The 25,582-nt window shown below is 37.7% G+C and overlaps 1 protein-coding gene across 30 annotated transcripts in view; it reads right to left on the bottom strand.

The window, feature by feature from the left end:
- Positions 1–25,582, bottom strand: part of HUWE1 (HECT, UBA and WWE domain containing E3 ubiquitin protein ligase 1) — a 150,797-nt gene that overhangs the window by 99,257 nt on the left and 25,958 nt on the right. For all 30 annotated transcript variants that reach the window (XR_010139019.1, XM_063721242.1, XM_063721235.1 and 27 more), the window contains 4 exons: positions 19,392–19,460; positions 13,571–13,669; positions 12,727–12,933; positions 10,683–10,835 (listed from right to left, as the gene is read on the bottom strand). Coding sequence is in view for 29 of the 30 variants with exons in the window: in XM_063721242.1 (XP_063577312.1) it covers positions 10,683–10,835; positions 12,727–12,933; positions 13,571–13,669; positions 19,392–19,436 (504 nt within the window). In the remaining variant the exon portion in view is untranslated. The remainder of the gene's footprint in view (positions 1–10,682; positions 10,836–12,726; positions 12,934–13,570; positions 13,670–19,391; positions 19,461–25,582) is intronic.

Below are 25,582 nucleotides of genomic sequence, written 5' to 3' on the forward strand. Positions count from 1 at the left end.
AGGAAGACCTCAAGCAGCAACTGCCAGCCATTGTATTCCACACCCCTGTAGTCACGTGTGCTGACAGGTCGGTCCTGTCCTATCAGGCCTTGCCTGAGGCTCTGTCTACTCACCTTCCGCACTAGGGAGGAAATCACACTTTCCAGTTCCTCTCTTTTTGACATGAGCTGAGTTACAAAGCAGATTCTGCCTTATTTATTACTACTGTACTTTGCCACTCAAATCTAAAACCTCATCAACAAGCTCCTGAGATAATGGGAGGAATGGCTCAACTGGCTTCTAAATACAAAACTCCAGCCATATAGTCTCACTTACTAACTAGCCTGCATCTTAACAGCCTTTAAAATATCACTTTAAGAGCATTAACGTATTTTTATTTTTAAATCATATATAATTATTTTACATACATTACATAAAATATGTATTTATATATGTAAAAAATATATATCTCCCTGCCCCATGGAGCAAGGCATATAGTTCAGGCAAACAAGTGACAAAGTGAAAGAAATGAGATATCATATGAAACAAATTTATTAATTTATTATGTCAAACTGAAGAGATATTTTTATATTACAAATCTAAAACTTATTTCATATAAAAAGACATTTTGTATAATTTTTAAAAATTATAAATATATAAATTATATAAATTTTATATAATTTATAAAAATAAAAATTATATATATGTAGCTATATATGAAGAGAGTGTGAGAGATAGACAAGGTCTCCCTCCGTTGCCTAGGCTGGAGTGGAGTGCAGTGGCACAATCACAACTCATCACAGCCTCAAATTCCTGGGCTCAAAGGATCCTCCTGCCTCAGCCTGCCACATAGCTACAACTATAGGCACGTGCTGCCACCACACCAGGCTGCATTTTAGAAATGTTTGTAGGAGCCTTGCCATGTTGCCCAGGCTGGTCTCAAACTCCTGGCCTCAAGTGATCCTTCTGCCTTGGCCTCCCAAAGTACTGGGATTACAGCTGTGAGCCACCTTGCCCAGCCAAGCATTATCATATTTTTAAGTCTGGCATGATTGAAGCACAAAATACTACTTATATTCTACGTCTTCATTTTATTCCTGTCTAGTGTGGGTCCCAATCACCTCGGATCTGGGCTGCCACCATGAACTAACATGGCTCTCTCTCTACATCTAAGTGTTTCCTCTTTGTTAAATGCTATTATATCACTACTTGCCAAAGAAGTCTCAAAAACAAACAGTGTAAACCACTGAAGATGCCATTCACAAAGGTACATACTACAGAATGCTATTTCTAAACCTGTAAATAAATAAATAAATAAAACATCATCTGACTATCCTATGAGAAATAAGCTTTCTCAAACTACACTTGATCTACTGGCAGCATTTCTCAATCCAGGTATCATATATGAAACACAGAACATGGTCAATGATTATTTTATTCTCCAAATAATGGTACATAACTAGCACCACCTTAGATGCCCAAGAGAGAAGTCACTTTGCTACATTAATAATGGATACCTTAGGGCATTAGGGCTTACTTCTCTAGTGAAAACCTAAGTGAGAAAGTCTGCCTGGACACAGATATGTATATCCCCCACTCCCAGCTGGTTAAAAACAGACTGTTCTACTAGGAATGCTGTCAGTGAAAATGGCAGAATGGGGAACCCCATAAGCCCACACCTTCACAAAAACAGTGAATAAACTGACTGTCGGAATTCAAGTCTATCAGAACTCTAAAAAATAATCAGAAGTTTAAAACAACTAGGCAAGTTTAAGGCAATGAGACAAGAATCTGTAAAGCACAAGGTTCAACATACATTAAGATGTTAACAGACGGCCAGGTGTGGTGGCTCACGCCTGTAATCCCAGCAGTCAGCCAGTGGGAGCTCGAGGCAGGCGGATCACCTGAGGTCAGGAGTTCAACACCAGCCTGCCCAACATGGTGAAACCCCGTCTCTACTAAAAATACAAAATTAGCCAGGCGTGTGGTGCATGCCTGTAGTCCCAGCTACTAGGGAGGCTGAGGTGGGAGGATGGCTTGAACTCGGGAGGCAGAGGTTGCAGTGAGCTGAAATTGTACCACTGCACTCCAGCCTGGGCAACAGAGTGAGATCCCAAAAAAGGTAACAAACACCTGGTGCTAAATATGGCCAAATATTCATGTATTAAAGATATTCACTGTAGCATTATTTACCACAGAAAAATACTGGAAATTACCTAAGTAAGAAGAAAACTGTGAAGTAAATTGAGATAACCATAGATGGCACAATTGACAGTACCTAAAATATTCACATACAGAAGGTATAAAATCATACTGTAATGGAATCAATTTCTTCTTTCATGGCATTAGTCTCATTCTTGAAAATACCTTGCTACTTCAAGCAGCACACAACCATGCAGTTATACTTTCTTTCAATGCTTGTATAACTTCATGTTTCTAACATTTCAGCTTTTTATTACATCTTAATTTTACTTTGATGAGGTAGAATCTACCTTAATTGCCTCCCAAAGAGTGAGCCAGTTTTTACAACACCATCTTATTTGAATAATCCATTCTTTTTCTGCTAATCTGAAATGCCATCTTAACCATAAATTCGATTCTTACACATTTGATCTGCTTCTGGAACCTATTGATTGGTCAATTCCACTCTTAATTACCACACTATTTAAATTACTATAGCTTTATAAAATGGTTTAATACCTAATAAGTACTTCATTACATTTTCAATATTTTCTTGGCTCTTCCCAGGACATCTAGTGAAGACGAAGACACATGCAATTTGCTGAAAACCATAAAGTAAGGATGAAGGTATAAAGGCTTGATGCTACAGAGAACAGACAGGTAAGTCAAACCAAAAGTCTGAATCTGCAAGGCAGAATAAGCTTAAAAGGCTGTGTATCTACAGTTATTTTCCTTTTGTTTCTTCTGTTATTCCAACTCATTGTTTCAGAATACTTTTATTAGTGTCACCACAAAATCTTTCTTGCCAACTTTTGCAACCTGATAAAAAACAAGCACCTTTAATTAGAAAGTTTTGGTAAGCTGAGATCCTTAAAAAATCCTGCCAACTCAAACGTGACTCATGAAAGTCTGTGGTGTTGTTATATTTATGAACTAGTAACATTATATGAAATATAAAGAAATGTTTCTTGTGAAGAAATATTCATCAGATAAAGACTAAGAAAATATACGAAAATGAGTAGATACACAATTATGATAAATTTTGTTGCATACACTTCCCAATTTAAAACACCAAGCACCTATTTTTATCGGGAAGACAAGTTTGTTTCGCTGCCAACAAAATCAACATATTAAATGTTAAGATTCTAGGGTACTTTTTAATCAGTACTATTCAGAATAACACTAGTTCTTTGCCCTTATTATTATTAATTTATTATCTATTTATCTTGCTTTCTCAAGTACTAAGCTTGTTTTTATTTAAAAAAACGAACATGACCATGCTCAAAGAATCCCCAAATGCCTAAGACAGGAAGAACAGATATTATTCTTCACATTTTAGCAGGAGCAAAGAGCCTAGGGCCTTTGTCCAAAAATAACGGTGAAACCCCATCTCTACTAAAAATACAAAAAAATTAGCCAGGCATGGTAACGGGCGCCTGTAGTCCCAGCTACTTGGGAAGCTGAGGCAGGAGAATGGCATGAACCCAGGAGGTGGAGCTGGCAGTGAGCCAAGATCGCGTCACTGCACTCCAGCCTGGGGGACAGAGCGAGACTCCGTCTCAAAAAAAAAAACAAAAAAACACGTAACTAACTTCTGAGCCTCATGGTATTCACCTACCTGGTAGTGTTACCATAACATCCTAGCCCTTAAGTAGATATCCCATAAATAACTATATTCATTATGCCACAGGGGCATATACAACACTACCTCACACTAGACAGGATTTGCTAAATATTCAGACATCAGGAAAAAGGCTTGATGCTCTCTAAGATGGAATTATAAGAATTTGATAAAAGTTTATAACTTTACTCAATAAAATAGACTAGGCCAGTGGTTCTCCCTGGACCAGCAGGTTAGTATTAATATTACCTGGGAACTTTTTAGCAATGCAAATTCTGAGGCCCACTCCAAGCCTAATGAAAGAGCAACTCAGGAGTTAGGTGGGATAGAGGTGAGGAAGACTAATATATTTTTTAATAAAGTGATTCTGATGCATGCTCAAGTTTACTAGACCTAGAGTATACCAGACCTTCACAAAAGCCAGCCAACTGGCTTTCAACTGATTCAACAAGTCTTTCTGGAGAATTCTCCCTACATCTGTAGTTAACTAATCACTGTTCATATTCACAATTAGCCCACATCACTGGGTTGACTTAGTCATTAAAAGCTACTATGAGGAAAGACACCACATCCAAAGTCACTTTTCATAAAGACCAAAACACGATATTCAATCTTTTATATAAAAGCATTGACTGAACCATTTTTGAAAACATCACATACAAAACACAATAAACAAAGACAATATACATGAAGATTAGGGGAAAAAATACTTTTAAGATGGCAAAGGACTAATATCTCCAATATGGTTTTACAGAGTAGGAAAAAGTAACCAAATGGAAAAATGGACAAAAGATAAAACCTTTCACAAGAACAAATCCTAATGGCCAAGCATAAAGATGCTCAAAATCATTACTGATCAGTGAAGTGCCAATAAAGTCACATTGAGATTTCTGGGACTCTATCTTATGATCTCCATATCATCTCTTATAATATCATATTAAATGTATCAGTAACTAAATGCATATATAAGATTGCTTAATGTAGCATCATTCATAACAAATATGAGTATGCATCAATAGGGAACTTGAGTAAAATATGGTACATCCAAACCATGGAATACTATGCAGCCATCAAAAGAACCCTATAGTTATACAGGTAACTTTGAAGTGATTTTTGAAGAAAGTCCAAAATAAGAAAACAAGGATGTAAGGTATCCTGCATTTGTAACTGAAGGACAAAAACACCCTCAACAGTCAATATAATATGAAGATAATATATACAGAAGAATACATTTGAGGTTACGGGGAGGTGAACCAAGAGGGAAAAGGCTGTACTGAAAATAATCATGTGACAATATGCATGCACTTATAAAATAATGCGTGTGTAACATTTTAAAAGAAAGCAAATACAAAAGAATGGCATGTAGTTTCTCTGGTTGACATTCATCTATAAATGACAGCTGTTTATTAAGTACTTCCAACATGATGGCATTAACCCTACAGGTTTTATTTATGACTTCCTTTACTCTGATCCTAAAAAAACTATGAGGTAGATATCGTAATCCCCAATTTACAGACACAGAAACAGGTTAATATTTGTTGGCAAAAGTAGGTTTCACATCCAAATCCAGGTTCTTAAACACATGCAAGTGAATGTCTGTTGAAAAGGAAGTTGCCTGAAAAGACTGAAGAGAGATGAACCAAGATTTCTACGAGCATTGTTAAAGAAGCCCACAAGGCCAGGCACAGTGGCTCACGCCTGTAATCCCAGCACTTTGGGAGGCCAAGGCGAGTGGACTGCCTGAGCTCAGGAGTTGGAGACCAGCGTGGGCAACATGGCGAAACCCCATCTCTACAAAAAATATAAAAAATTAGCTGGGCGTGGTGGTGCATGCCTGTAGTCTCAGCTACTAGGGAGACTGAGGTGGGAGGATCAATTGAGCCCAGGAGGCGGAGGATGCAGTGAGCTAATATCGTGCAACTGCACTCCAGCCTGGGTATTGGAGTGAGACTGTCTCAAAAAAAATAAATACATAAATAAAAGAAGCCCACATGAACAAGTCAAGTTTTTAGAGAAATTTTACATTTTAGAGAAACATGAAATTTTTAAATTTTAATGAGGGGTATTAGTATTGGAGCTACCATTACTAAATACCTAATTATCTCTAAACCTCAAAAACCTGTAAAAATCTTTTATTGCAAAGCAAACATATAAATCTGTTACCAAAGGCTGCAATGTACTGCACCTGTCAAGATTCCAAATTCTCTAGGACTAGAAATTAATCTTCAATCTACAATCTCTTTAGATCAATTCAGAGCAAAAAGTAGCAAGCCTGTCAAAGGTAAAAAGTGTCAAAAATGCAAAGGGACAAAAAAGCAATCATTTAAACAGTCCTTTCTGTGGTAAAATCATCCAAAGGAAGAAAACAACTGGATCTGAATTACCTAAAAAACAAAACAAAGAAACACACCCCTGATACTTTATATATGTGAGCCATTTATACCAAAAACAGTTTGCATTTTAACTTCTACTTAAATTGTCAGAACATTTAATTAAAGTATGAAATATTAGTGTGTTCACATCAGCCTAAAAGTAGGGTGATGTGAATTCTGTCAGATGCTATTGTGGTCCTATACAAATAACCAAATTAACATGATCAAAGCTGTATTTTTAATGACTTCTAGGTCTGTTAACTTTCTTAGCAAACTCTTCTTTATCAAAGATCTTAAAAGTCACCTGTATTTACCCCTAAATATGTTCCTAGGATTTATGTCAAGTGTGAATAAAAGTTCTAAACACATTTTCCCCTCAAAACAGCCTACTGTCCCACTGTTCTGATACAAGCAACATAAGGCATACTCTTTCATTCTGCAGATGTATTGTCTATTCCTGTGCCAATTGCAAGACTTGGCTTAATGATAAAAAGCCTTATGATAAAAACTTGGCTTTATAATAAAACCACTATAGCTTTATGATATTATCTGATACAGCAACTCACCCTGATTCATTATCAGTGTTTTCTCATTTATTTCTGTGTCTCAGTTGATGCTATTAACAGACTTCCACTTAATCAATTTGACTGACTGATTTAAATGAGAAAGGGAATTATTTCACAAAAACTAAGTCGAATATTTTGCAAAATATTCATCTAAAAGGCAAGATGCTAAAATAAAAAGTGTCAAATTATGAAGAGATACAGGGGTAAACTCTAAAAATTTAAAATCCTGTATGCAGGTTCCTTTTCTTCAATCGGTGCAACACCATAAAGTAATCACAGATTATAGTTGTAGTTTATGTCAGAACCCAGACTGCTTCTGTGTTTATGTCAGAACACAGTCTATGGCCCCACATAAGATGGGAAAGGGAATTATTTTAGTTTTTAAAAAATCGTATGTATCAATCACTTTTTAAACATTTCCTGCTTTAACAAGATTTTTAAAATAATTAAACTACCAATCATTGGTCCTAATTTCATTGCTTCTACTACATTAAGTCTTCTCATTTAAAAAATGTTACTTGTCTCTATTTAGACCATCTTTTAAATCTGTAAGTAAAGGTTTAGTGTTGGTCTAACAGCTCTTAAACACTGCTGCTAAGATTTATTTTCCCTTATCCATAGGGATACATTCCAAGACCCCTAGTGGATACCCGAATATACAGGTAGTGGCAAACCCTACATAATACACCCCCACATACACACATTTTTTTCCTATACATACATGCTGATGATAAAGTTTAATATATACTATAATACAAGTTATGTGAATGTGGCTTCTCTCTCAATATATCTTATTGTATTGTACTGCAAGTAACTGAAACCATGGAAATCGAAACCTCGCATAAGGGGAGACTACTGTACTTGTTCATATATCTGTCCCATTATTGCCCATTCAGATTCCCTTCTATCAAAGGTATAACTTCTGATGTCTGTTAATTTTTCTTTCTTGAAACTATATTTGCATTGTGTACATCTTTTTAAGTTTCAGAAATGGTACTGAGCAATGAAAATTGTTGCTTTTACTTTTTTATGCACTAACCACTATGTTTAGAAGCCATCAATGTTGCTGTATTATTTGGTCCACTGTTTCTAACTGCTACATACTCCACAGCGTGCATGTGCCACATTTTACTTATTCGAGTATCTACTAATGATGGATACCAAGGTTGCTTCCAACTCCTCACTACCACAAATGATGATGCAATACTCTGACAGAGATCACGTTTATGGAAATGATGTGATCTCATCTTTGAAATATATACCCAGGAGAACCAGTCTACACTCCTATGAACAATGCATGAGGGTTCCCATAGCTTCACATACCTGCCAGCACTTACCATTATATAGTTTTCTAATTTCTGCAAATCTGATGCTTACAAAGCTGTACCTTGTTTTATTTTTATTTCTCTAATTACTGAGCATGGGCATCTACTCACATGAATTTCCTGTTCTATAAATTGCCTATCCATATCCTTTGCTCATCCTTGTTGATCTGGAAGAGCTCCTTGGATATTCTACATTAGCAGTCCCTTTTCAGTTTTAAAACATTGTTAAACATTTTTAACCTACCATGGGTCTGTTAACTTCTGTTGTACAAAGTGCTGCCTAATTTTGTCTGCAGACCAGCTGCTTGCTATTACACCAATTGTTTGCAAGTTTTATTGGTCCATGACAAAATGAGGTTGTACCAGAATGTTATTTAACTACATTGGTAACTATACTATTTAGTACAACTGACATTTTTCTTGATGAAGGAAGCAGTGTGTTGATTTATATTCTAGTGTAAGGGCCTAAAGAGTAGCCTGGAGCTATGTGTTTTTTGTTGGGAAGTATATTTTTAAATACAATATTCAAAATTTTACTTTTAGGTTTATGCCATGGGGATTTTAAGAATTCTTTCCCCACCATTGTTATTACAACATAACCTCCTACATTAACTTCTCTTAAATTTACAGTTTTAGCCAATATGACTTATTTTACAGACAGAATATTTGCTCATACTGTGAATGGGGTCTTTTCACCAATCATTTTCTTTTTTTTTTTTTTTTTTGAGATAGAGTCTTGCTCTTGTCACACAGCCTGGAATGCAGTGGCACGATCTAGGCTCACTGCAGCTTCCGCCTCCTGGGTTCAAGCGATTCTCCTGCCTTACCCTCCTGAGTAGCTAGGATTACAAGTGCCCACCACCACGTCCAGCTAATTTTTATATTTTTTTAGTAGAGATGGGGTTTCACCATGTTGGCCGGGCTGGTCTCGAACTCCTGACCTCAGGTGATCCGCCCGCCTCGGCCTCCCGAAGTGCTGGGATTATAGGCGTGAGCCACCACGCCTGGCCTCACCAATCATTTTCTAACTGGTTGCTATTAATACATAGAGGAGTTATCTGTTCCTGTATATTGATCTCTTGGCTACCTCACTGTGCTTTTACTAGTTATAATAATTTTATATTATCTCCCCAAGAAACAAAGAGACTCGTCACCTACATACAAATAGTAACAAATATTCTCTTTTCTTTTTTAGAGACAGAGTCTCGGTCTCACTCTGTCGCTCAGGCTAGAATGCAGTAGCACGATCTTGGCTCATTGCAGCCTTCACCTCCCAGGCTCAAGTGATCCTCTTACCTCAGCCTCCCCAGTATCTGGGACCACAGGGGTGTGCCACAACACCTGGTGGATTTTTGTACTTTTTGCAGAGACGGGATTTCGCCATGTTGCCCAGGCTGGTCTCAAATTCCTGGGCTCAAGCGATTTGCCTGCCTCAGCCTCCCCAAGTGCCAGTAATAACAGGCATGAGCCATCATGCTCAGCCCAAATTTTCTCTTTTAATATGTATTCTTCGCTTCTTTCTTTTCTGTTGGTTAGCATCTGTACTACAAATGTAAATGACAGAAGTTAATGTCTGACATTTTTGTGTGACTTTTGAATTCAATGGAAATGCCTCAGCTCCCCCATTATGACTTCTGGTAGGTAACTCTAGTTTTCTTAAAGTTTATATGAAGCTTTTGTTAATGAGATAAATTTTATCAAGTGCTTTGGAAGCATCTATTGAGTAATAGTTCCTTTTTCCTTTTAACTGTGGACTTGGGAATCCAATGTTAAACCTCCTTGTGGTTTTTAATAATAAGAGGAAATGTTTACAGTATCTTAAGAAAACAGGTTGCATGCATGTATACACGTGTTTCCAAATGCAAGAAAAACATGCTCCAACTTTAAGGGAGGTCTCATAGGGATGAATTATAGGTGATTGACATTTTGTCTACATTTTCCTAGAATTTTCAGAATACATGTTATATTTATAATTATACAAAACTAATTTATAAGTAATCATGGCACCTAAATTAGCCTGAAAACTTGAATTACTTTGAGGTAACCAATAAATACGCTTTTAAAAAGCCAGCCATAACACTTTTCTTCTAAGAAAGCTTTCCAACAGTGGGTTACCTTTCAAACCTAAGTATGTATTAAGAAGTTGCCTCTGGGAACACTAGACAATAGTTTGGTAGAGCTGAACTTTTATATGAGAGCTTCTGGCTTCAATTACAATCACTACGACTTACTGATCACAGCACTGAGTACCCCACAATTCATTTTATTCTAAATCAACCCTAAAGTAGGTATGTTAAATTCCCAGAAGAGGAAACCAGTATTAGCCCTAGTAAGCGGGGCCAGGACCCAAATCTAGATCTTATTATTGCATTATACTTCCTTCTCACACAGAATTGAATCTAATTTTGAACTCTCCTTTCAGAAGTGAAATTGCCACTTTTAAACAGAGAGATTTTGTTTCGTGAGCAGAGATTAAAGAATTCCTTCAAAATTACTTAATAACTGAGAATACTTAGGTTTTAAAAGAGGGCACCAATAGTTGGGATTCTAATATATTTTAACACTCCGAGAAACACCTGTTGAAAGGAACCATATGCTCCAATTTTTGCACCCCTCCAACTCTTTACCCAAGACTCACCTCTGCCAAATGTTGTAGCCGAGTTAGCAGCGGGGTCCTCTTGTCAGATCCCAGACGAGTGATGTAGTTTGATCTTTTGCTAAATACATATAGGAGATTAAGGACTGCCAGCACCACTTGCATATCAGAGGAAGCCAATAAAGTTGTCAAATGCTAAAGGGACAAAAAAGGGCAAAGCTCAAGGTATCAGGCACAACTGGCCTTGAAAACAAAACAAAATGTACTTGTCAACATTTACAAAGCTATCAAGAAGTTTAATCACAACAATACAAAAAATATATAAGTATTTGTACTCGGGAGGCTGAGGCAGGAGAACGGTGTGAACCCGGGAGGTGGAGCTTGCAGTGAGCCGAGATCACGCCACTGCACTCCAGCCTGGGCAACAGAGGGAGACTCTGTCTCAAAAAAAAAGAAAAAAAAAAAATATATATATATATATATGTGTGTATTTGATAATCTACAACATGCAACCTTATCCCCAAGGAGCTTAAAATCTGGCAGTTAGCTATAAAGTGCAATAAAAGTAAAAAATGTGAATGGTGGTTCAAAATTGCGCAGGTTTTCCCACAGGAAGGAAAAGAGACAAATGTGATATAATACACATGTGGGACTCAAGAAGAACATTAAGTCTCTAACTGGACTAAAAGTATTGTGAAAGAAAGATATTTTATGTTCTCTTCTGTATCCTTTATGACAAACATAAAATTGAAATTAATTAAAACAGGGTCCTTCATATAGAAGCTAAAGATATCGACAACAGCTCGTGGCAATTATATAACATATAACTGTTACAGTACAGTATATGCTCATAAGGAACCTGAGTGACTACTCTGGATTTTTTTGTTGTTTTTTTGGAGACGGGTTCTCTCTGTTGCCCAGGCTGGAGTGCAAAGGCATGATCATAGCTCCCTGCAGCCTTGACCTCCTGGGTTCAAGCAATCCTCTCACCGAAGTCTCTCGAGTAGCTAGGACTACAGGCATGCACCACCACGCCCCGCTAATTTTTGTATTTTTTGTAGCGATAGGGTCTCACTATGTTGCCCAGGCTGGTCTTGAACCCCTGGGCTCAAGTGATCCTCCTGCCCCAACCTCCCAAAGTGTCAGGATTACAGACATGAGCCACTGCACCTGGCCTTACTTTGGCTTTTAAATACAATTAAAATTCACCAATACATTGAAGCACTTGGTCAGAATTAAAATCAGTATGTAATATAGCTAGAAATGAACCAAGGCATTTCCAGTTGCCAATTATACCGAAGGCCATGGACTTCCATGGGCAGCATATCTATTTCATCTTCAACAGGCTGCCTATTTACCTCCCACTTAAAGCTCTGTAAGTTAGGCCTTTAGTTCAGTTATCCCACTTCTTTTCCTAAGCCATTTTCTTTTAAGTTGTTTGTTCTGATTCTGTTTCTCTACTGAAGACGTAGGAAAACACACCTAAAATTAACAGGGCACCTAACTAATGATGATAGAAAGTCTAAAGTTGGGCTTCTATAAAAAGAAAATAATTTCTTCTTACAGTCACTTTTAACCAATTGAAAACCTCACTGATTGCTGCACCCACCTTACTCTTCAAGGACACAAAGGATGCTATGAATATATATTTTGGGATGGGTGTGGCAGAGTACAGAGAGACTTTAAAGCAGCACACTAAAACTTAGAGGAGTAGTAAGTACATTAATGTGATGAGAAAATCAAACTATTTCTAGGAATTTAAAAGTAATGTGGGGCTGCTCTAACAACCTAGGGCAAAAATCAATTCATGCAAATTTCCCTAAATACTTTAATACATATATAACATTTCTCATTCATTTCTTGAATCTTGAAAAGGCAAAGCAAAGGTGATAGTACAGAATCTTCCCATCAACCCTATGAAGGATAATATCTATATCCAAGAAACATTCTACTATTATCTTTGACAATGAAAAACCCAGAGCTCCATAATGAAAAGGAAAGAAGCAATAGAAATAGCAATTTCCTTATTTCTGGATGTACACAATTCTAGTTAAGAACAGAGTACACAGGCTTTAACCTCCCCTACCTCTATGGAACTGTACAGATGCCGGGAAAAGCTGTACTCAATGAGCAAGGCTGTGAAATTCAACACAGCCAAGAGAAGCATTTTCAGTTGCTCTCTTTCTGGCCTATCACATACGAGCATCCATGACATATTCTCCACTGTCTGTCCAGCATCTGCCAGTATTCCATCGAAGCGGTCCAACAGGTCCACCCAGTGATATAACTCGCACTGGAGAGGGGAGGAAAAAGAGGATGTAAGAATAAGGTAGAAGCGCCACATGGGTGCTTTCTAACTGAGCTTTGTTACAAGAGATTGCTGAGCATGACACCTAGACAAGTTCACGTCCCACCCTTGCCCATATGAGAAAGATCATACTCTGAGCTAAAAGTGCTGTAGTTCATTGTCATACCCATCTAGATATATGTGCTAACACCAATAGACACCATAAAACCCCTAGAGCTAGGTCTTTAGATGGAGAACTCCGGTTACATTCTAAGATCTACGAAGACAAGAGAACTATCCTTGCCAGAATCCATTTTATCAGAAAAATTCATTTTTAGAGTTATCTAATAAAAATTCTTCTAAACTAAAAATCCAGAAATTATCTCAAACTTATATTGTCAAACTACAGGAATTCTGTGATTGAGATTCTTAAGCATCACCTGTGAAATCAATTCCTCATCCTCAGCCAGCAAAATTTTCCTTGCCACTGGTTTAAAGCTGTGTTAGGCACATGGCACATGCTAGATGCTTATTAATTGCTGAATGAGGCTATCCCATTGTGGTTTCTTATTCCATATCAGAGCATACAAAATGATGTATTAGTATAGTGAGTCCTGTCTTTTGGGAGCTTGACTTCACATACCTTTCCAATGTTCCATGTTTTGATCTGCTGCAGTTCCAAGAGAAGTTGCTCATCATTACAAACTTTGAGTTTGTCTATTAAGGCTCTGCAGTCTGCAGGCTAAGAAAAAAAAAGTATTCACAAAAGATGTTTTGGAATGAGGGAGTTGCAAATAAGGAGAATCAGAAAAGGAACCCTTAAGCTCACACAGTAATTTTCCTTTTGCTAGGATTTACTACTTAAGAAAACAGATGTGCCAGACAATCTCTTGGGATTAAAATGGAAACCTCATGAGAAAATGCTTTTATTCCCCAACAATCCACCTGGGCTTCAAAAAAAAAAAACAAAACAAAAACCCACCTTGGATAAAGGTAGATGCAGACAAACTATTTGGAAAGGTACTGACAACAAAAACAATAATAATAGTAAGTTAAACATCTAAAAAAAAAAAAAACAATTAAGGAATCTATACCATGGTCTGAAAGTTAACCAGAATGCCTGGTAGGTTATACTGAATCAGAGACTGAAAAGTCCTAGTGAATTCACAATTAAAGGTGAAGATTAGCATTAGCTGTATTTTTCTGTAACATAAAATCCTTCACTTGTAAGATGGTAAAGAGCTTCCGAACTTCGTAAAACTAGGACTCCATTCTTTCTTGGGGTTCCTATTTCCATACATTTCTGCTCTCTTCTACTGATGAATGGGCCCATTTGTCAGGTAACAAGGAGTGGATTGAGCATTTACAGTCAAGTTTCTGAAAGTGGAAGGAGGGAAAGGGATAGGGGCTGGGAGAGAGAAGCCTTCCGTTAATGAATGGCAGCTTGGAGAAGTGATTATTACACTTGTGTCCTTTAACTCCATAAAGGCAGTACAGCATCCTGGGAATGGACCAGAAGTCTGGAACCAAACAAGTCTGGATTCACTTTTTAACTTCATGTTTACTAAGCTGTTTGATCATGAGCAAGTCTAACCTCTAAGCCACAGCTCTCTTATCAGAAAAACAGACCTAATAACTACCTCACAAATATGAAACTCAAACGTCTGCCACATACATAAAATACTTATCTCCCATAACGGGAGCTTAAATATTCAGAGACAGCATACTATTAAAAAGAGTATGACCCTTGGAATCAGGTAGTTGGTAAGCTACCTCTGAATCTCAGCATCCTCTTCTGCAAAATAAACTAACACGTACCTATATATCCAGCAATGCTGTCGTGAGATTCAAACTGGGAGAAACGTATTTTCGGCATCTGAAACAACAAGGAACCTAACAGGGGTTTCTTTAAGCTAAGTCCAAACCTTTTCTCCCTCTAAGCATTATTAAGATCTACCTCAAATGTTCCTGGTAATTAAATGTATGTAAAATCCTTGGCACAAAATCCTTCCATAAACCAGGCCTGCACTTTTTCCTCTTCTCCTCTAAGATGTAAGTTGAGGGAGAGGCAGTGAAGCAGCAGAAATAGATAACACGGAAATCTGAACCACCTGCTTATGCAGTTCACTTGTGCCTGCTGGACCTACTTGGGTCCAGCATCAAACGTGTTACTTCTATTTCTAATGGAATGCAGCTATACAAATCCAATTTTACGATGTGTAGGTAAGACGCAGTTCATGATGAACATTTATTTGGATCCTGTAATAATTCGGTATGTCCCATAACCAGGCATTCAGTCTTTACCAAGGCCCAGTAGCAAGCCGCAAGCTGCTTTTGTGAATGTAGAATAGCTGGTGGCAGAGGACAGCACAGCCAAAAGTCTAAGGGTCTTACTTGTAATTCTATTGGGGCTTGCCAAAAGCACAACATGGCATCTTTAGCTGACACCTAAGTCAGTCACCTGGGTCTACTAGGTCATAATGTCCAAGTGATAGGGCAACTTGTATCATAGCCTGGACCTTTTGCAGAGTCTTTTCTAGATCCAAACCTTACTAACACTTTAGTGGTTCCCCACTAAATGTGTTAGAGGTTATCCAGTAAATAGGTCAAAATAGCATGCCTAAATGTGACCAACCAACATGTTGGCTCCAAAATCCAAACACATTACACATTGTTCCTCTTTCTTCACAGTGTGTGGTACAAGGTACAGCAACTTCCCTCTCACTTTAGAAGGGATATCCCAATATTTCCCAAACACTGGGGCCACTAGAAACTTTCCTAATGTGAAAAGGCCCTCAAGCTTCCACAAGGTTTGTTTCTGACTCTCTGGCACAAATATGTCTGAAGCATCTAAGGTGTGCATGTGTTTTCTGCTCACAAGATCCAGTTAGCATAATGGCATCAATTTAATGTACCAGTACTATGGTCTCTGTTTTATCAGACTATCAAGGTCCCCTGCATTTTGCAGGAGAAAGCAGCAAGCACAACGTTAAGATATAAGAAAGCATTTGCCAGTTCGAAAGCTGAATTACAACTGCCAGGGTTTACAGTGATTTATTTCAATAGATACCAAATCTGGGGAAAAAATCCTTTGCACAGCTACTGATACACAAAGTGATCAATAAAAGCCTTTCATAAAAATAGTACCTAGCATTGACCACAGTATGGGAAATGGGGGCAATCTTGCATGCTGCTCAAGGAAAATAGACAACTCAAGTCTTAAAAATGTCCATAACCAGTGACATAAAAATTCCACTTCTAGGAGTTTATGCTAAGTAACTTGCTAGTAACTAGGAAATAAGAGCCAGAAATCAGTATATGACTCCAAGAGCAACCCCTTACAATCCACTAGGTTAAAAATTGTTTTTTAATTTGCATTTCTCCAATTACCCACAAAGTTGAATCTTGCTGGATGTTTACTGGGTTTGTTCTTTTCTTAAATGCCCTATGCCCATTTTGTCATTGGGATATTCATTTCTCCTGATTTAGCTACTGAAAATATTAACTACACTGGGTTACAAATATTTTCCCCAGCTTGTCATGTGTCTTCCCCCTCCCCCGCCCCACCTAAGCTTATTAAGGGGTAAATGGTATACAAAAACTGCACGTAATTCATGCATACAACTGGGTGAGTTTGGATGTATGTATACACTCACGTTGCCATCACCACAATCCAGGTAACAAACATATCCATCACCTCCAAGTTTCCTTGTAACCCTACGTGTGTGTGCATGATTGTGTGTGATAAGAATACTTACCATGAGATCTACCCTCGTAACAAATTTTTAAGTAGAGTAGTCCCTCTGTATCCGCTGGGGATTGGTTCTAGGACCCCCATGAATACCAAAATCTATGCTGCTCATCCTTTGTATGAAATGGCATGGTATTTGTATATAACCTATACACATCCTCCTACATACTTTAAACCATCTCTAGTATTACAATACTGAATTTAATGTAAATAGTTGTTACACTGCATTGCTTCAAAATTTCTATTTTTACTTTTGTATTGTTCTTTTTTATTGTTTCTTCCCCCAAATATTTACTATCCAGTTGGTTCAATATGCAAATGTGGAACCCACACACGGAGGGCAGGCTATACTCAATACCTGACTGTTAACTATAGGGACTATGTTGTTCTACAGCAGATCTCTGGAACGAACTTACCTTGTATAATTTTATATCCACTGAGCCAACAACTCCCCCTTCTCTCTCCCCACCATTTCCTGGTAACTATCATTCTACTGTCTACTTTTATACCTTTGACTATTTTAGATGCCTCATATAAGAGGATTCATGCACTATTTGTCCCTCTGTGGCTGACTTATTTCACTTTGCCTAATGTCTTCCAGGGATTAATTTCCAAAATATATAAGGAACTCCTGCAACTCAATAGCAAAAAATCCCAAATAACACAATTTAAAAACGGGCAAGGGTCTTGAATAGACATTTATCCAGATGTCTATTTACATACAAATAGTTTTAGTATATAAAAAGGTGCTCCCTATCAAGGAAATCAAGGGAATGCAAATCAAAACCACAATGAGATATTACTTCACACCTATTAGGATGGCTATTGTCATGTCTTTTTAACTTTGGATACAGTGTTTAACATTTCCATTATGTTTTTTTTTCCTTTGTTTTAAAGCTTGGAAAGACCATGCCCACTTAAGACAAAGTAAACATTCACCTACATGTTCTACTTCTCCTATAGCTTATTTCTTTTAAAAACACTTGACTTTTGGTTTATCTAAAATTTATCGCTATATAATAGTCCCACATGCTCTACAAGATAATCATTCTAGCATGGTTTCCTAATACTGTCCCTTCTTTTCAATTTATAATCCCTCTATTACCATATATCTAGTTCTTATACACACTAGGATCATTTTTCTAGGTCTTCTATTCTCGTAGCAGTAGATTCTTACACTGGTTCCACTTTAAATTTTTAATTATAGTTTCTTAAGCAAGTTTTCTTTTTGTCCTTCAGTAAAAGACATTCAAGTATACAGTTGTCAAAACTTCTAGATGCCAAAACACATCAAAAACAAAATCAAAAGCAAATGAAGATATTTCCAACAGATATGAAAATGAGTATGTTCAATATATATGGCATTCAGTAAGAGAAACACTGATATTCCAATGTCAGATACAAAATGAATGGCACAAGACGATAACTGATATAGAACAGTGAAATACTTTCTTCCCCACCTATGAAATTAACAAAAATTTAAAAGACAATCTGTAATACTGACAAGGGTATGTGAAGAAAGTGCTGCTCATACTCATTAGTACAATGCTAAATGAAAAGGGCAGGATAATTGTGTGTGCACATGTAATAATTTTTTAAAAGACTGGAAGAAGCCTGGGCAACAAGGCAAGATCCTGTCTCTACAAAAAATAAAAAATTAGCCAGGCATGGTGGCATGCACCTATGGTCCCAGCTACTCAGGAAGCTGAGGTGGGAGCATCGCTTGAGCTGGGAGGTAAAGGCTGCAGTGAGCTGTGATCGTGCCACTGCACTCCAGCCTGTGTGACAGAGCAAAACCCTGTCTCAAAAAAAAAAAAAAAAAACTGGAAGAAATGCAGCAAAATGTTATTGTTATCTTTTGGTGACACTTGCCAGGTACTTTTACATTTTTTGAAAACCAAGTGGCTTGTATTTACGATATGAACTAACTTATGTGCCAGATACTATGCTAAGCAATTGCCTCACATCAAGAAGGAAAAAATTTTCAGCCCCATTTTGTAGCTGTGGAAACCAGGCAAGTTAATAACCTCTCAGCCACAAAAGTCTAGTAAGATTCAAACCCAGGTCTAATTCTAAAGCTTGTGCTCTTTGAACTAAGCACAAGGGGTCAACAGGACTATCACAATGCAATACCACTTCCTTAACCTTAGAAAGCAGTTCAAGTTAGCTGGTGGAATATTACTAGATTAAAGCTGGGATTTCTACTGTCGACAAAGGGTTAATTGATATGACCACCCAATACACAAGTTAAGCTGAATTGTGTGATTAAGAATCAGTAATAAAGACAGCTAAAACACTGGCCTTAACAAAAAAACTAGTAAGAAAGATGTTACCACTTTCATTTTCTAAAAAACAAAATTGCAAGATCCCAGAAGTACATTAAAAATCTGAATCCACATCTGCTCTTCCCATTATACCACACTTCCTTTCTGCATAGGAAGGAACTGCACAGCAGCCTGAGAGCGGACTTCAGGCACACACAGCTACGAAGAACTAACTGATCAGTGTTCACTTTCCACTGGCCTCTTGGCTATCCATTTTTTTGATCCAGGGAAGTTCAAAAGAAAATCTTACTGTTTCTAGACAAGTTGTTGTTTTACTGCCTTTTGTATATACGGGTGATGAGATTTGAAGAGCATGGATGAACTGTTCACAAATTTTTTTTACTTTTTAATGAAGAAAAAATAAGCAAAGTAAACTTTTGGATACTTACAGCCTCAGTAGGTGTCTTCTTCAGTTTAGTCCTGTCTACTTTCATGATTTCAATTTTCAGCTTTACGATCTGAAAAGAAAATCCCAAAAGAAGTGAGAACTTAAAGCTACAATCTTGAGCTCTACAAGCCTGGACATGGACAATACAGAATAAAGAGCAATGCAAAATGCTTAAAGTAAAAACACTGGAGTTATGATGCTATGCCAACTCAGAGGCACAGCTATCGGGTAGAGAGAGGTAAAGAATCTCTCCAGATCAAACTGGCCCACATCTCTATGTTGCACAAGACTGAAACCAAATCAAGCCAAAATGAAATTTTTTTTTTTTCTTTTACAAGCATCTCAAACTCTTGACTGAAAATAAGAGTGTACAATGTTTGCAACACATCTCAGGATGGAAAAACTCACCATAGCCCTGCAGTTTCCTGATAACTTCCATTTCTAGGAATTAATCCAAAGAAAGTCGTAAAGATGTACACAAATATTTAACCACAAGAATCCACACTGCATGACCATGTATAATAGTAAAAGACTGAAGAAGACCTACTGTTCCATCACAAGGCTAAAAAAAAAGATCAAATGTCCAAAATACGATTGGTTTAAAATGGAATATCACACAACTGTTAAAAATATTGCAGACAACTATGTAATACACAAAGATGTTCATGATGAAATAAAAAAGTTACAACACAGAACACACGGTATAAACTTATGTCTAAAGAAACAGCTTAGAGGTGCTAGGCATCAGAATATTAATTCATTGTTAACCAAAAGGATTATGTATGACTGTTTTACCTATGCACCTTTTACTGTTCCTACCAATAAAAATGTATTAGTTGTAACATAAGAGCAAAGGCAAAACAACACTTTTTTCAACCAGAAAATGAAGTATAAGGATCACAACAGAAATATTCTGAGCACAGAAAACAATCATTTTATTAAGCCATGTAATTTGGAAGGCTCAAAAGCAGACAACAGCCTGATCAGATCCACTGTATAATCCCTAGATCTTTGATGGCAGACAAGTCCTCCAAAGCACAAGAAGAAATAAGTTTCTCCTGTTAGCAACTAAGACACATGCACAGAGGTAGAAGTGGGTTGTAGGCTCTTTACACACAAAAGATTCTGCTACTAACAATGTATTTAACTCAGTGGCAGTCACTAGAAATCAATGTCCCTCCCCCAAGAAAGCTGCCATAATATAAAGCTGACCAATTAGAGTATAAATTTTAGGCAGCTTTTTGCCTAGATTTAGTCCAATATACTCAGTACTATGGAAATAGCATGTATTTGCCTGTATGACCTGCATCCATTCAATCAGCAGGCATTCAAGGAAGAGTTTGTGAAAAATTCAGAATACGTTCTAAAACATTTCTGCAGAGACCATTCCTTAAGAAGAAAAAATGTTTTCTATGGTTGATATTTAGGGTATGTAATTCCAGATTACTTTTTAAAAAGTTATCTCAGTATCAATACAAAATGAACAAAATGCCTGGTGCCAACAACCTCAAAATATCTCAAATGAAGCCAACAGGATTCTGGCAACAATCCTGTCCATGTGGTGGAAACTATAAGCCGAGCTATTTGTACGCTTACTCTCAAGGCTTACTTTTTTCCTCCCCTTTTCTCACAAACGTCTTACCCAAGTGGCTGTCACACTATTGTCGCTTCAGTCATTTGCAGGGAGGCTATTAAACTGCCCCTGTTGCAAGACGTAGCAGCCAGCCTCAATACCATACAACTCAAATAACTGAGGCTTTCCCTCTAAGACTAGGAACAAGGCAAAGATGTCTGTTATCATGACTTTTATTCAACATACTGCTGAAAGTTCTAGCCAATATAATACAGTAAGAAAAAGAAGTAACAGGCACACAGATCAGAAAAGAAAAAATAAAACGGTCCCTATTTGCAGATGTCAAAGGATCATCCACATAGAAAACCCAAGAAATCTATTTTATAAGCCTCCCAGAGGATGGGCGCAGTGGCTCACTGCACTCCAGCCTGGGCAACAGAGCGAGACTCCATCTTAAAAAAACAAAGGCCAGGCAGGCACGGTGGCTCACACCTGTAATCCCAGCACTTTGGGAGGCTGAGGCAGGCAGATCATGAGGTCAGGAGATGGAGACCATCCTGGCTAACACGGTAAAACCCTGTCTCTACTAAAAATACAAAAAAAGTAGCCGGGCGTGGTAGGACACGCCTGTAATCCCAGCTACTTGGGAGGCTGAGGCAGAAGAATTGCTTGAAACTAGGAGGCGGAGGTTGCAGTGAGCCGAGATTGCACCGTTGCACTCCAGCCTGGTGACAGAGCGAGACTCCGTCTCAAAATAAAAATAAAAAAATAAAAAAAATTAGCCGGGCGTGGTGGCGAGCGCCTGTAGTCCCAGCTACTCAGGAGGCTGAGGCAGGAGAATGGCGTGAACCCGGGAGGCAGAGCTTGCAGTGAGCCGAGATAGTACAACTGCACCCCAGCCTGGGCGACAGAGCGAGACTCCCGTCTCAAAAAAAAAAAAAAAAAAAAAGATCTAAATACATGGAGAGATCTGAGACTCTAGTAAAGATGTCAAATCTCCTAAAACTGTTATATAGGTTTAATATAATTCCTATTCAAATCCCAGCAAGATTTTTTTTTTGTAAATAAGCTGAGATTATTCTAAAGTGTATATTCTAAAGTGTATATGTTGTATAAGAACAATGGCTGAAACAATTTTGGAAAAAAATAAAAGAGGGAGGAATTGAATTACCCTACCCACTTTTAAGACTTATTATATAAATAGCTACAGACATCAAGTAGTACTGATACATATACAAATATCAATAGAGCAGAATAGAAAACCCAGAAATAGACTCATACAAATATGCCCAACTGATTTTTGACAAAGGTTAAAAAAAAAACAATTCAGTCAAGGAAAGATAGTTTTATCAACAAATGGTGCCAGTGAAAGCAGACACGTACCGGCAAAAAAGATGAACTTCGACCTAAGCCTCACACTTTATATAAAAAATTAACTCAAAATGGATCACTTAAATATAGAACAATAAAATTTACTAGGAGAAAATATTTGCAAACCATATATAGTATCTAAAATACATAAAGAACTCTCAAAATTCAACAGTGAAAAGTCAAACAATCTCAGTAAACTAGGAATAGAGAACTTCTTCAAATTGATTAAAATATCTACAAAAAAAGCTACAACTAATATCTTAATGGTCAGGAACTAGGAGCATTCCCCCTTAAATAATCACAAACAAAAAAGGCCAGGCGCAGTGGCTAATGCCTGTAATCCCAACAGTTTGGGAGGCCTAGGTGGGCAGATCATTTGAGGTAAGGAGTTTGAGACCAGCCTGGCCAACATGGCAAAATCCCTTAATCCCAGCTACTCAGGAGGCTGAGGCAGGAGAATTGCTTGAATCCACGAGGCAGAGATTGCAGTGAGCTGAGATCGTGCCACCGCATTCCAGCCTGGGCGACAGAGTGAGACTCCATCTCAAAAGAAAAAAAAAAAAAAAAAAGAAAAAGATGTCCTCTCTTACCACTGCTTTTCAACACTGTATTGAAAGTCCTAGCTAAAGCAGTAAAGGAAATAAAAATTATAAAGATTGGGAAGGAAGATACAGAACTGTCTTTTTGTCAGAGATGACATGATCATACACGCAGAAAATCTGAAAGAATAAGGAAAAAACCCTGGAGCTAACAAGCAATTACACCAAGTTTGCAGGATATGAGGTTAATATACAAAAGTCAATTGCTGGCCGGGCGCGGTGGCTCGCCTGCAATCCCAGCACTTTGGGAGGCTGAGGCGGGCAGATCACAAGGTCAGGAGATCGAGACCATCCTGGCTAACATGGTGAAACCCCGTCTCTACTAAAAACACAAAAAAATTAGCCAGGCGTGGTGGCGGGCAGCTGTAGTCCCAGCTACTCGGGAGGCTGAGGCAGGAGAATGGCATGAGCCTGGGAGGCTGAGCTTGCAGTGAGCCGAGATGGCGCCAATGCACTCCAGCCTGGGGCGACAAAGCAAGACTCCGTCTCAAAAAAAAAAAAAAAAAGTCAATTGCTTTCCTATATACCAGCAATGAACAAGTAGAATTTGAAATAAAAAACATATTATTTATATTAGCACCCCAAAACTGAAAAACTTAGATATAAATCTAACAAAATGTGTATAAGGTCTATACAAGGAAAACTATAAAATTCTGATGAAAGAAATCAAAGAACAATTAAATGGAGAGATATTCCAAGTCCATGGATAGGAAGACTCAATACTGCCAAAATGTTAAGTCATTTCCAACTCTACAGATTCAATGCAACTCCAATTAAAATTTCAACAAGTTATATGAATATTGACAAACATTCTAAAATTTATATGAAGAGGCAAAAGATCCACGATAGCCAACACAATATCAAAGAAGAAGAACAAAGTCAGAAGACCTACATTACCCAAAATCAAGTCTTATCATAAGACAACAGTAAGCAAGAGTACTGTTCTGGTAAAAGAATGAACAAATGAATGGAACAGAATTAGGAAGCCCAGAAGTAGACCCACATAAATATAGTCAACTGATGATCTTTGACAAAGAAGCAAAGTCAATATATAATGGACAAAAGATAGTCTTTTCAACAAATGGTGCAGGAACAACTCGATACATACATGCAAAAAAAAAAAAATCTAAGCCGAAATTACACGTTTCACAAAAATTAAGTCAAAATGGATCACAAACCTAAATGTAAAATATTCTGCTCTGTAAAAGACACTGTCAAAAGAATAAGTGGACAAGCCAGACTGACAGAAAATATTTGCAAAAGACATACAAAGGACTGTTACCCAAAATACACAAAGAACTCTTAAAACTCAACAGTAAGAAAACAAGCTGATTTAAAAATGGGCCAAAGACCTTAACATACACCTCACCAAAGACAGACAGATGGCAAATAAACATATCAAAAGATACTCCACATCACACGGCATCACGGAAATGCAAATTAAAACCATGATGAGATATCACTACGGCCAAAACCCAGAACACTGACAACACCAAATGCTTGTGAGGATGTGGAGCAAGTGGAACATTCATTCATTGCTGGTGGGAATGCAAAATAGTACAGCCACTTAGGAAGTCAGTTCAGTGGTTTCTTACAAAACTACTCTTACCACATGACCCAGCAATCAATACTCCCTGGTATTTACCCAAAGGAGTTGAAAACTTATGTCCACATAAAAACCTGCACATGGATGTTTATAGTACCTTCATTCACTATTGTCAAAACTTGGAAGAAACCACAATGTCCTTTGGTAGGTGAATGGATAAACTGTGGTACATCCAGACAATGGAGTATTACTCAGTACTAAAAAGAAACGAGCTATCAAGCCATGAACAAACATGGAGGAAACCTAAATGCGTATTAGTAAGTGAAAGAAATCAGTCCAAAAAGGCTACATACTGTATGATTCCAACCACATGACATTCTGGAAAAGAAAAAACTACAGAGACAGTAAAAAGATCAGTAGTTGAGGAGGGTTAGTGGGGAGGGAAGAATGAAGAGGCGGAGCACAGAGGATTTTTTGGCCAGTGAAACTACTCTGTATGATACTATAACGGTGGACACATGTTATTATGTGTCTAAACCCCAAAAGCATACACCAGGGTAAACCCTAATGTTAACTATGGCCTTTAGTGATAATGATGTATCAGTGTAGATTAATAAATTGTAACAAGTGTACCACTCTAGTGGGAGATGTTGATAACAAGTGAGGTTATGCATATGTGGAGGCAGGCAGTATATGGGAAATTTCTGTACCTTCTGCTCGATTTTGCTGGGAATGTAAAACTACTCTAAAAATAAAGTCTATTTTAAAAAAACAATCCTCCAAAACAAGAGCACAGAGTAACTTATGCACTGAAATAAGCAAATCACAACCATTTTACTTTTTTAATGCAGATGAGTCACTGATGAATCTTCAAATAAGCAACTTGCTCTAACTAATGCTGTTTTGACCTAATGTACTATACTAGTCAAGTGTCTGTAACTACAGAAAGACTGGATAATTAATGCAGCCAAGTAATTTACTGGGGAGTATCTGATAGCTCACAGAACTGACAGAAGGCTAGAGCTCCACGTGCAGAAAACTAAGAGGAACCAAGGAAGCTAGGGAGCCTGGAACTACAGCCAAGGACCCCCCACGGAAACAGC

This window comes from Pongo abelii, chromosome X (assembly GCF_028885655.2).
Source record: "Pongo abelii isolate AG06213 chromosome X, NHGRI_mPonAbe1-v2.0_pri, whole genome shotgun sequence".
Classification (NCBI taxonomy): domain Eukaryota; kingdom Metazoa; phylum Chordata; class Mammalia; order Primates; family Hominidae; genus Pongo; species Pongo abelii.